The sequence below is a fragment of the Poecilia latipinna genome, unplaced genomic scaffold (assembly GCF_001443285.1).
Source record: "Poecilia latipinna isolate Pla-1442-1.1 unplaced genomic scaffold, P_latipinna-1.0 Scaffold1162, whole genome shotgun sequence".
NCBI lineage: Eukaryota > Metazoa > Chordata > Actinopteri > Cyprinodontiformes > Poeciliidae > Poecilia > Poecilia latipinna.
In genome coordinates, this window is record NW_015113778.1 from 189507 (window position 1) to 202516 (window position 13010).

Consider the following 13010-nt stretch of genomic DNA (forward strand, 5'->3'; position numbering starts at 1 on the left):
CAACAGAGGTGTAAACAAAGCCCGAAGCTCCCTGGGTTTCTGCTGGGGACCAGGCGCAAATAATGCTGACACATGCTTTTGTTTTAAAAGCTCCTGAAAGGTCTAGCATGGGGTGAATGACATTCCCACAATATGTGTCTGCTGGAGTGATTTTGGTGTGTTGTTGTGATGGTGAGGGGTGACGGAACAAAGCGACTTCCACTTATGTAGCTTTGAGTTTCTGAGTCTTTTACAATTAAATCTTTAAAGTTCAATCAAAACACCTTTATCAGTTTGACCGACACAGTAATAGACCACCAGCCCTGCCTGTTGTGACCCACTAAGTGAAGCTGATGCTCTTTACACCAAAATAAACAAGATTGGAGTTTAAAATTCACACTTCCAGGGACCCCAAAGAAGATGAAGATCACTTTAAAAGATTACAGCAAGCCTCTTTAAAGGGGAGATTTAAAGAAATGAGCAATGATTTAAGATGCTTATGTTGTAAAAATAACTCTTTTTCTGAAGATTTAATGATAGAAAAAGAACATAACAGCAACAACAACTAAAAAACAAACAATCAATCTCCTCAACTCTCATTATTCAGTTTACGCAGAGCTGTGCTGGAAACTGTATAAATAGAAATGTAGCCATTTATTTTTAGAATCTGCACACAGCCAGTAATGAGAGCTCATCTTGATAAGAATTTTGCTGATTACGGTGTTTTGTTTTTCACCAAGCATGGCGGCTCTCTGCCGTAGCTTGAGGGGGAGGAGGACTGATGTCAGATAATGTAATGAATGTGTACAGACAGAAAGCATCATTAGCTGGGTCTATTTGTGTGTGAATCCTAGTGGAAAATGGTCCCATTATCCCAGATGTCTCTCCTGAGGGCCCAGGGGCCAAAAAAAAAAAAAAAAAAAGAAAAAAACAGCAAATAGTGGTTACACTTTAACTTTTTCAGACCTGCATTGCACACTTTTGCTGGTTGTGCTTTTGCAGGTACTTCACATTAATGCAGATATTTTATTGCTGTTTGCCAAAATGTCCTCAGCAGTCTGACAATGCTAAAAATGTATTGCCAGTTTTTGAGATTTTTTGCTGAATGTTATTGTTCTGATTGACCCTCAAACATAACAAATTGAGTTATGTTACATTGTGCACTAATACTATATTATTATTATGTTTCTATTAGCTGATGATCCAAGCTTGTAGTTCAACACCCTAACTATATCGACCTGATCCTTCAAGATTACTTTCATGAGAATAATTTACACCTCTGTAGCTTTGGCGTAAAGTCAAAAGATGAAATTTGTAATTTTCTGCTTAAGCCTTTTTAGTCACTGGACAGCTACTGTTCATCAGGTCGCTATAGCAACAGCTGAGATCCCACCTCATTGGTTAATGCCAAACAAATTTGCCCCAGTTTAACCCAGTGTTGGTGTTGCCATCGAATGAGCTGAACCGTGGTTCTTTACTGGCTGTTGAGGCCCATTGCATCCCTGGAACCCTTTCTATTATTGATGCTACAGTTTTATGATTGTAATTTTTTTTTAATGTGAAGCGATATGTGACTTGTGATAAATAAATAAATAAATAAATAAATAAATAAATAAATAAATAAATAAATAAATAAACTATGTTAATGTCTTTCTGCTATGAGTCAATACCAAACAACAACCCCAACTAATAGTCTGTCCTCTTATTTGAAATAAATTAAACTAATTATTTTAATTTCAGCTGCAAAGCTTTATTGAAAAAAATGCTGCTGGTCAATGTCTATTGTTTTTTGGCAATTAATTTATTTATTTATGTTTTTTATGACTTTACCACATATTTACCTTCTAAAGCAAATAGGATGATTTAACCCAGTTTGTTTTAATTAAAACAGGGAAACAAGATTACTTTCATGAGAGCATGTTTCCATATTTATTACAAATTCTCATCTGCAATAAATGAGAATTTGCAATCATCCAGTCATAGCAAAGTACAGTGAAAAATGTCTGAAGTGTGTGGGAGCAGTGGGACATTCCAGCCTTTTTGTTCTCACTCTAATTCATCATTCCTTTATTGTGTGTGTGCTTTCATAATATAATTAGAATCAGAGTAGCAATCTTTAGCCATAGTTGTTACTATTAATGTATTAATAAGTAATAAAAACATCAAGTATCTAACAAGTTCTTTTTATTAACCCTCAGTGGATGTTTTTCTGATCTGTACCAGTTCATTTGGTTAGAATTGATAACAATAGTTTTCCACAGGTAGCAACATGAAAAAACTGTGACTGTAAAATAGCTGGGATTTTTTTTAATTGCATCGCCTTAGCAACAAGGATCCAACAACTTCACTCTTATTTTATTAGAGAGAATTTGTGAGGAAACAGCATCATGGAGAAAGTGATCATGGGAGAGTAACAAGAAGAAAACCATTGTGGAAAGACAAACAACATTTAACTTTTTGGACGCTTTTGGGTTCTAGCTAGTTTGAACATATCTGATAACATGTCTGGCTTCCAAGGATTCCAGGTTTTGCAGAGTATAAGACTATGTCATATGGAGGGGATCTCCAGGCCAGACCTACAACATGATAGATGGACTATAAGCCACTTCTGTATGAGCGTGGCTTCAACCGGTTCTTCCCCAGTCAGCCTCGGCCAGATTCATCTCTATATGCAGATCCAAATACATTTGTAGTCCCTCCCTGTTTTTTAGGAGCCACATCATCTGTTTTTGGTGGTACAAGCTGGTTATTGCAGACAAGTAATTTGATTGGCAGCAGACTGCATTCATTGACTGGCCTGTTGATTTACATGACTGGATGAGTGAAGGTCGTACTTGCAAACTCCTTGAACAACAACAACTTAAGTATTTCCAATCTATGAAGAGACCATATTAGTAGATATCAAAGATAGCAGTATGCAGATTGATGATTGGATGGCCAATGTTGAGGTTCAAACCTTTTTAGAAATTATGGCATTAGAGTGTATGGTATTAGCTGAGTGGACCAACCCACAACAAACGAATATACTGAGAAACTTTGGAGAAAATGGCCGCCAAAAGGTGTGAGAATGAGAGAGGGAGAAACAGAGGTAAAAAGACTAATTAACAAAAAAGGAAGAAGACAAAACACCCCAAAGATTCAAAAACCACTGGAGTACAGAACATAAGTAATGAATAAGAAACTCAGCACAAAGGAATGAACTTGAATGTCAAAACTGAAATGACAAGAATGAACAACTGAATGTGGCAAGAGCTATTAAACAATAGTAAGCAAGGAAATCATCAGAGAACCAACATGGAAAAATCCCAAAACCCAAAAACTTATGGATCACAACACATCCTGGTCAAGGAAACTGAAACCTCAACAAAAACAACACATTATAGTGTAAGACGTAAAATAAAGACACATTTCATACACAATCCACAAAGGAAGGTGTTTGTCTGAAAAACTGTTTTGTCTCATATATTAAATCCACAAGAACTCTAGGCAATAAACAGCTAGAAACCAGAGACAGAACTCATGGCTTTAAAGATGGCAGAGCAGGATTCAGACACAGCATCATTCTCTTCCTCAGGATCATAACTGCAGTTTGCACTGATTTAATTTGTTTACAAAAGGTATAAAATTTAACCAGCCCAGGTTAAAACAGAAAAAACTAGGAATGATTCAAATGAACAGCTATGATTACACTACAAGCTCACAATAAAAATAGATATCGTCACTTGTGGCAGGGAGACAGGAAGCAGGCGGTCAGTAGCAGAGGGGTGTGTTTTCATTCGCCTGTCGGGCTCTGTGAGTTTGACGGAGGAGGGCACAACACAGACCTGCTGATAACATTAGGACCATCTCTGTCCTTCTGGCATTTATTGATGGGACCTCTAGAACTCAGATGTTGCAATCAACTCTGAGAGCAGAAGGATGTTTTAGAAATAAGTTAACTTGGATATTTTGGGATCGGTCCGCAGACAACAACACTGGATTAACATTAGGGGATATTCTCGGATATGATTTTTTTTTTTTTTTTTTTTTTTTTTTTTTAGCAATATCTGGAAATCTTTGATCATGTGTTCAGCAATGCTTCCACATATCTACACAATCAATAAAAGCTTGATGTGACTGAAAATTCTCAATCTTGGAATAATGTCATCTAACTTTGGGCTTTTTTCTTCATTTTGAATCAATATGTCACATTCAACTGGACAAACTAGCACAGAATCTTCCGTCAGCTTCACTTCTGGCTTCATGGACCAGCCAACCGTCCAGAGTTTCGTGAAGCCTCGGGTGATGGGCTTTGTCCTGACCATCTCTGCTCTCCTCATTGTCTCCACCAATCTGCTGGTGGGCACTGCTCTGCTGAAGCTGCTCCTGAAGCGAGGATGTCAGAGCTGGTGTTTTGTCCTGAACTTGGCTCTGGCTGACACTCTGGTGGGCGTAGCCATCACTGGACTGGCCACAGAAGACTTTAACAACAAATTTATTCAGCAGCGCAATGGTTATATTGTGATTTATCCTCCCACAAACGGGACACCTCCTGCTCTACAGGGCAAGACCCGATGTTTGCTGCGAATGTCCTTTCTGACGTCCCCCTGCATGGCGTCCATCTTGACTATGTTCCTGATTTCACTGGACCGCTATATGGCCATCAAGATGCCCCTGCGTTACTCTCTGATGTCTGGGAAATGGAAGACAACCGGGTCTTTACTGGCTGTGTGGATCAGTTCCTTCACAATGGGATTTTTACCAGGTGAGGCTCAGCAATCAATACTTTAAATACTAGAGAACACAGATGGAGGGATTTCTGTTACATCAAGTCAAGTCAAGTTTATTTGTAAAAGTTAGCTCAAAGTCTTTTACATCATAAGCACAACACCATTTAGAACAATTAATAAACATTACAAATATAATCAAAATTATCAATAAATTAAATACACATCAAATATTTTGATCTAAGTCCCAGTTACTACTATTCAAAGACAGCTCTAAAACAGGGAGGATGGAGGACTTTAGTTTTGTTTCTTCAAATGTACAGATAGATGTTTGCATCTTCGTTGTTGTGAAAAAGTACTCACATTAACATTTTATTTTATAAAAGTCCACCACAAAAGTGGATAAGTATAATCTTCTTTTCTAATTAAAATATGCATCGTCCTGGGTGTATCTGTATTCAGATGAGTGCATTGTCTTCACTGCTCTTACAGCTGCAGACTTTTTGGGGAATATCCACCAGCTTTGCACATCTAAAGACAGAATCTTCTGAATATAACACAGATTTTTAGTTGGATTTGAACTATAATTGAAAGAGGAATCTTTTAGCATTTTCCCTGAATGCATTCTGAATAGACAGTAGCATGATATAAAGAGTTTGAGAACTGAGAGCTGCTAGAGTACAGTTCTTATACTGCTTTAAAATAAAATAAAAAGTTCATGAAAATAGCCATTTTACAGTTAAAATAATGGAAAGATATTAGCAGCAAAATTATGTTACTTCTGAAAGCAATGATTCCATTGCATTTTGCATTAAGATATATTAGACTAAAGGGGACTGAATACAAATGCACAGGTCAATTTTCCAGTTTCTTTTACAAATTTTAAAAACAAGTAATTTTTCTTTGTCTTTGTAACTATGCACTACTGTGTTGTTAAAATATAATCCTTTCAAATGTTCAAATGAAATACTTTGAGGTTTGTAAAGTGGAAAATTAGGTTAAAGCTTTTGGAGTGTGAATACTTTCAGAAGGCTTGTGTCTGTTGTGGAGCTACGTCCTTTTAAATCATAAAGTTGCACTGTTTCACTGCTACACAGTGACTCTAGATTAACCAGCAACTAATCACTGATGATGCCATGTTCAACAGGTTGTAGACATTTCAAAATAGATTAACTAAGGGTGTGCTGTGATGGCACAGGGGTTACGCACAACCCACATATGGAGCCCTTAGTCCTGGACGCAGCTGTTGCAGGTTCGATTCCTGGCTTTGGCGACCTTTGCTGCATGTCTTCCTCCTTCTCTTATTACCCACTTTCCTGTCAATTAACAATTAAATAAAGGCCACTAGAGCCCCCCAAAAAAGATTCACTAATAACATAAGTACAATATTAAAGCATTTTATTAAAAGTTTAGTTCTTTTCTTCCACACAATGGCAACCAATTTGAAATAATTTCTATCTGAACAGAACAATACACCCAAAGCTGTTTTTTCTAACCCAAGGTGTTCTAAAGCCGGCCAACTGGGTGAAAACCCACCCAATCTGGCAACATTGCTTACTTTGTTGACTACATATTTAGTTGAAGATAACCTTTTTTTGTTTAGCAACAAAAAAGGAAGAGCCTTGATTCCATTGTGACTTTTTGCATTAGTTTTGTTTTGTGGTTCTGTCATAAATGGAGCATAAATATTGTCAATGTCCTCTGCTCCTCAGTGATGGTACCCCAGCTGCAGGCGACGGCACCCTATGACGGTTTCTGTGCTTTCTTTAACGTCACCCACGACATCGCCATCATCGTTCTGTACTGCCTGCTCTTCTTCCCCGTCCTCTCCCTGTTCATCTACATGTACCTGGACATCCTGAAGATCGCCTGCATCCACCACAAGCAGATCTCCCAAATCAGGCAAACTAGCTCGAGAGCTGAGGAAAGCAGTCACGGACAGTCCCAGTACCACCATCATCACCAGCATCAACTGCTGCGGAGCTGGAGTCATGTCAAGGCCTTGAGGACGGTGGGGGTGCTCATCGGCTGCTTCTTGGTGCTTTGGAGTCCTTTCTTTGTGGTGTGCATTGTGCACCTTCTATGTAGGGAGTGTGCCCTTAAGGAGGTGCTGGAGAACTACCTGTGGCTCCTGGGGCTCTTCAACTCTCTGATAAACCCTCTGGTCTATGCCTGCTGGCAGAGAGAGGTGCGGCTGCAGCTGTCAGACATGTTTTCCTGCATCACAAACAGGTTGCTGTCTGCTGCGCCGCCGAGTGTTATGGAAAGATGCCACTCATCGCCGCCTGCGCAGCCTCATGCTTGTGTTTCTGAAGGAGATACGCCCAGTCCTTCCATTATGCTACCAATCAGCAGCTTGGACGCCAATGCTGTTCACCTGTCTGACACAACCAGTTTGTGATGGAGAGAGGGAAACACTACAGATATTTAAAACGCACTAATTAAGTGACCAACTCTTTGGTTAGTATTCCAATGGAGCTTCTCGACGAGAAAGTGAAAAATAGATCTGATTAGCTGTTGTGTGTAACCTGTACATGTGTGTTTTCTCTAACAGACATCAGCAGGTGTCACAGTTTTAATGAACCTCAGGTTGGCAAGCGGACATTTTTAAGGCAGAAGCACAAGCAGTGAAACTGGAAGACATGGATCTGATTTTGGGCTGAACAGGAAAACCCTAACATGATCACCTCAACGGTTTGTCTGGATGTTCAAGGGCCAAAGGAAATTATTATACACCACCATTCCTTTAGGATTAGTGGTATATATGTGGTAGATGTGCTAAAATGTTTTTATTGGGACAGTGGCAGCTGCTTTTTAAATAAATTAAAATTGTCTCAAAGTATGTTTGATAATTTGTGCAAACAGAACAGTGTGCAAAATGCTCTATTTAGTGTCAAGCTGACAATTCTAAGGCTATAAATGTTTCAACATTTGATATTTTAAACAATAAAATTTTGTGATTAGTCCAAGTTGAAAAGTTCAGACAACCACAGCCCGAACTCTCATTCTATACACAAAATCCAACCTGAAGGTAAGATGTTACACCAACGACCTAAAATTAACTATACTTAATCTCACCCTACCCTATCCAGAGAGTTTACTCCCTTCAGACTCTAGATGCTTGAAAGAGAAAGTGAAACCCAAGACGTCTTTTTCTATCTGGTTAATTCAAATTCAGTTCAGTTTGTCTAAAAGATTCTTTATTGATCCCCAAGGGAAATTAAATTTTCTTGTAACTCATACTACACAATTTTTTTCAAAGAGCAATTTTGGATGCTGGTGTGGATGTGGGCAGAATGGATCTCCTGTAGCAGTCTGTATTACAGCAGCTATAAAGAAGCCTCTGACCTTCTGTTGTTGTATGACAGTTTCATGGTGAGGTTGGTTGGAGTTTGTCTATAATTTTCTTGATTTTATTTGAAATCCTTCTTTACACCTTCATCTCCAGGGGGTTTAAAGGAGTCCCCAGAACAGAACCAGTCTTCTTCATCAGGTTCTTGAGTCTTTTTAGGTCCCTTCAATTCAACAAAAAATTACCTGAGCGCTTGGGGTCACAGGAATTTCATTCTCAGAGGGTTAGTTTACACTTTAATATAACAAATAAAAAGATGTGGTTGACATGACAGAAAAGTAATGCTTTCAGTTCTTATGCAGTTGAAAAATGGGAATTTGTTAAACAGTTAAGATCAGTAATGGTAGTTAGTGAAAGAATGAGGAACACTAGAGGAAATGCATGTCTGCATTATCAGCAAATGATTAATCATTTGAGGATACAAAACATAGTATAAAAGTGTAACAACCAGAGCGCCAAGGACTCACCCTTGTGGAACACCACTGAGGATTATTAGTTTCTATTGATTCATGATAACAACAATTGCCTCTAAAAAACTCAGTCCTGATGAATCACAAAGACCACATGAGAATTAAAACTTTCACTTAAATTTAATCTTTAGCCTGTTAATCACTTCTTTTTTATTGTGCAATGGTGTGGAAAATTGATGACCAAGTAGATTTGTATTATTTTCTCCCATAACAGCAAACACCTTCTTTTAAAAAAAGGATTTTGTTTTTACTTATGTTGTCTCCGGCAAATATTTAAATTGGTTTAATGTTCTGAAACACAAACATGCAATTTTTCACACCACCATAAATACTTAGTTATTTTGGACTTAGAAGTGGAATATTTTAATCTAATTTTATTACCTTCAAAACTGAATTCAAAACCCTCATCTCCTTTTATGGACAAATTATTTTGGACTGCTCAAGCAATAAGTTGACTTTTACACTTCTCATGTTTGGAAGAAGACTAATAAGAGCCACTCTTTATGGAACATGAGTGGTCAGAGGTCAGTGGTAGTAGAGGGCAGGAAGTATTGTGAACGGCTGTGACAGGCGAGCGGGGTAATTCCCTAGGGGCCTCAGACCCGTCCCACTGAGGAACTCCTGATTTTCCCTTTGTGCACACTAACTCTTAGCCTCATATCCCAAACTCTCCCTACATTCAACTTAAGGAAATTCCATAAAAGAGTGGGTGTGGAAACAAGGATCATGAAAGAATAAAAACTCTGAACAAGATTTAGAATAAACATTTTCTGAGGAATTCACATCGCTTGTGTATCTTCTTTAATTAACTTTTGCTTAATCTGAAAACCTGGTAATGGGAAATCTAAGTGAATTTACACTAAAATTACACCATCCTTGAAAAGAAGCATGTTATGCTATATGAATTATGTAGTGGGGAATAAGCAGATTCCCTTAATGAAAGCAACATCTTCCTTAGATTAGTCTGATTTTGCACTCTTTTTGAAGTCCAACTGTTAACTGTTCTTGGAGAAATTCATGTTGGAAACATTAAATACACTTTCACCAAACTACTAAAATAAAGTAATAATATTGTTTTGCATAGAGAATGAATGTTTTGATATTTTATGTGTGTTCCTCACGTCGGACAAAGAACTACAATAAGTTTTTATTAAGACTGTAGCTAAACTGTAAAAGTGAACCCAAAGAGCAACCAGAACAGTTCAAAAATCAAAATAAACAGTCAGACACATGAATTTTGCCAGGATTTTATATGTTAATTCAACACAAAATAGCTTATAGATGTTAATTTGAAGATAACTGACACATGGCTTACAAATTTTTGATATAAAATATGAAAGTCCGACTTGCATTCGGTGTAGAACTACCGTGTCAAGGAGGTTGAATTAAAGCAGGATGTACTTTTCATATTTTTTCATATTTCGGAAATAACGTATTGTTTTCCTTTCATTTAACAACTGTGCACACACAAAGTCACACAAATTGTTGTTGCAATTTGGTTAATTTAGAAAAGGTTCAAAAGGGTATGAAGACTATACACATTACCAAGTACCTTTATAATGAACCAGCTTCTTAGACTTGCTTTTATTCATGTTTACTAGCTTTTCTTTAAAAAGCAGTGGTTGAAGGACTTGCCAACAAATATTGTTCTATAGCTTCCACAGCTACCTCAATAATATTACCAAATATCAGGCTGTTTTAAACAAAAGCAAAAGCTGTATCTTTCCATTTTTCTATAATTAGCATGGTCTTTGTTTCTCAGTGTGTGATGGGCTGAGAGAACTGAAGCAGAGCTGATCACAAACATCAGCCTGGGACCCACTTTGTGTCATCCCGCTTTATTACGTCTGTGTAATCTAAACTGATCGCTATCAGAGAGAAAACAGGCCAGTTTATCTGGCAGGCTGCAGTTGAGCGTGTAATATTTTCCACCTGGATAACCGTTCGCTCATGGAAACTTCCTCAGCTGCTTGAACCACAATAATTATCCCGCACTTCACCTGCCAGCAGTCTGGATCAACAAAACACTTTAACTGGTTGATGTCATGGATTTCTACAACCGGCTGGCTGATATTTACCCAGGACTAATACGCTGTGGGACCGATCAGTTCTGCAGGATTGAATATGGTATTTTTTATTTGTTGATACAATTTTATGAAATATAAAAGCCCTCTCAGTGTAAGACATATTTAAATGGGACAATGTGTGCAGTTGAAAGCAGATGTAAACATTCACCAAGCAAAAACACATTTTCTTTTCTCATTGTTTGAAGTCAAATCAGACCAAACTTCTCCTGTTTTTGGTCAGTTAGAATTACCAAAATGATTTCTACTTCCTAAATGCCACAATAATGAGCGAAAAAAGATGCTGCAGCTTCATGAATTAATATCTTCAAAATCAGAAGTTTTCATGCATTTTCTCAGTATTTGGTAGCATTGCCTTTGTTCTGCATAGCTCACGTCAAATGTTTTGAGTTTCCTTCAAGCTTCTAACAATAGCTTGCCTGAGTTCTGATCCATTCGACTGGGTCAATCTCTATAGAACTGAGATCAGGGGTTTGTGATGGCTGAAGCATTGACTCTGTTGTCTTTAAGCCACTTTGCAACCACTTTGGCTGTATGCTTAGGTTAATTGTCCATTTGGACTCATTTGGACATGAGCCTTAACTTCCTGGTGGATGTCCTGTGATGTTGCTTCAATAATTCTACATAATGTTCTTTCCACAGGATGCCATCTGTTTCATGAAGTGCACCAGATCATCCTGCCATAAACGTCTATCGATTTACACATTTCAGACCAAAATATGTTCATTTCTGGGAGAGAGAACCTGTCTCCTCCTGACTGGATGGATATTCCCATCTTGTCTGTACTCGCATATAATTTTTTGTACAGATGAATGCGGCACCTTTGAGCATCTAGAAATTGTTTCCAAGGATGAACCAGACTGGTGCAGCTCCACAATTCGCTTTCTGCAAACTGCTTCCCTTAAACAGCCATTGCAGTTTAAAACTTTAAATACATTTAGTTTGGATTGGCCCATCTCCTGCATCTGCTGTTGCATCATTTTCTGTATTTCCTGACTTTACTATTATTAATATAAGTACTTCTAATATAACTGCATGATCTCACTAAAAATTGCTAGACAACTACAGTAATTTTAGACAGTAAAAAAAAACAGTATCATAGTTTTGCTATGTTACAGAAATAATGAACTTACTATTGTGTTGCTATATCTCATGTTTTCGGTTCTATGTTTTCTGTCAAAATAATAAATTATATATTCTAAAGAAACTGATCTTAAAACTTGCAAAACATTTTTAAAAATGAAATTAAGTTTAATTCATACATAATTTTCATTTCATTTCTCTTAGAAAATGCCTGCTGGAAGTAGACGCCAGCATAAGGAGTGAAAATAGTCTCAAAATATCTGTGCGTGTGTAAAAAGATTTGTGCGTAAGAGTTGGATGAACGTGTTAAAGAATTATCATTATTTTCCCACCAGGTGGCGCCACAGTTTCCTCTCTTTACATCCTTCATCCTTCAGTTTCTCTCATCACGGTGCAGTTGCATCTCAAAAGACAAAACATTTAATTAGCCAGAATATAATTCAGAAGTTAATTTATTTTATTATCTAAATTCAAGTGATAGTCACTAAGTGATGCACTTCACACCATTTTTTTAATACAGACAGACAGAGTTAGAGCGAAATACATAAAACTTTTAGACACTGTTTAGCCAGTTTTCTTTAAAGTTATGTTTTTTGATGATTAGCAGAACCCAAAAGCAAGCAAAAGGTAGGCAGTGTCGCAGTGAAAATTAATTTTAATCAGAAATATAAGGAGACAAAACTCATGAAACTGGAGGGAAAACAAGAGTAGTTTAGAAAGATGTGAGGAAAGAAAGGTGTATGGTAACAACACACTGTCTGCTTTTCCACTGACCATAAAATTGCACAGTTTGACATTTTGAAAATAAATTTGTCTAATGGGAACACAGCAATTTTGAAAAACTTGATTTTTGATTTTTTTTAAAAAAAGTTTTGCCACTAAGGTGAGGTAATCCTTTTGGCTGTATCAAAATTGGTTGATTTCATAAAACTACAATGGAAACACTTTTTTCACATCATACGAGCCACATGATCAACAACCAGATGTTAACATTGGCACAAACATGAAAAAGACAACATGAAATCATTTCTTATTGAATGGGAACAACAAAACTAAAAAAAAAGCTGTTTTCATTGACAACGATTTGGGCACATTTGTAAAAGAAACACAGCTAGTGTGTGATATGACAGTAGAGCTCAGTAGGAACAAGTGCAGCTGATTAAATGAATGTGGAACAGCTGCGGGGCAATGCAAACAGGAATGCTCTCACAAACACAACAAAACCACTTGTAACAACCATTTCTTGATTGTCGTAGCCCAGGACTGCGTTCTCGTTAGCTTTGCTCCGGTTGTTGCTCCAGTTGTTGCTGCGGTTGCTGCTCTGGTTGCTGCTCTG

The 13010-nt window shown here is 37.5% G+C and overlaps 1 protein-coding gene across 1 annotated transcript; it reads left to right on the forward strand.

Annotated features, from left to right (window-relative positions):
- Positions 1–4201: 4201 nt before the first annotated feature.
- LOC106960176 (glucose-dependent insulinotropic receptor-like) lies at positions 4202–7593 on the forward strand. Its single transcript, XM_015053144.1, has 2 exons — positions 4202–4723; positions 6398–7593. The coding sequence occupies exons 1-2, from the start codon at positions 4222–4224 to the stop codon at positions 7084–7086; spliced, it is 1191 nt and encodes a 396-aa protein (XP_014908630.1). The 5' UTR covers positions 4202–4221; the 3' UTR covers positions 7087–7593.
- Positions 7594–13010: the final 5417 nt, after the last annotated feature.

What these genes read in the sequence shown, in the direction of transcription:
- LOC106960176 (XM_015053144.1), top strand. Translation starts at nt 4,222, where the DNA reads ATGGACCAGCCAACCGTCCAGAGTTTCGTGAAGCCTCGGGTGATGGGC. An exon ending in CACAATGGGATTTTTACCAG is followed by an intron (nt 4,724 to 6,397) that starts GTGAGGCTCAGC and finishes TCTGCTCCTCAG; the next exon opens with TGATGGTACCCCAGCTGCAG.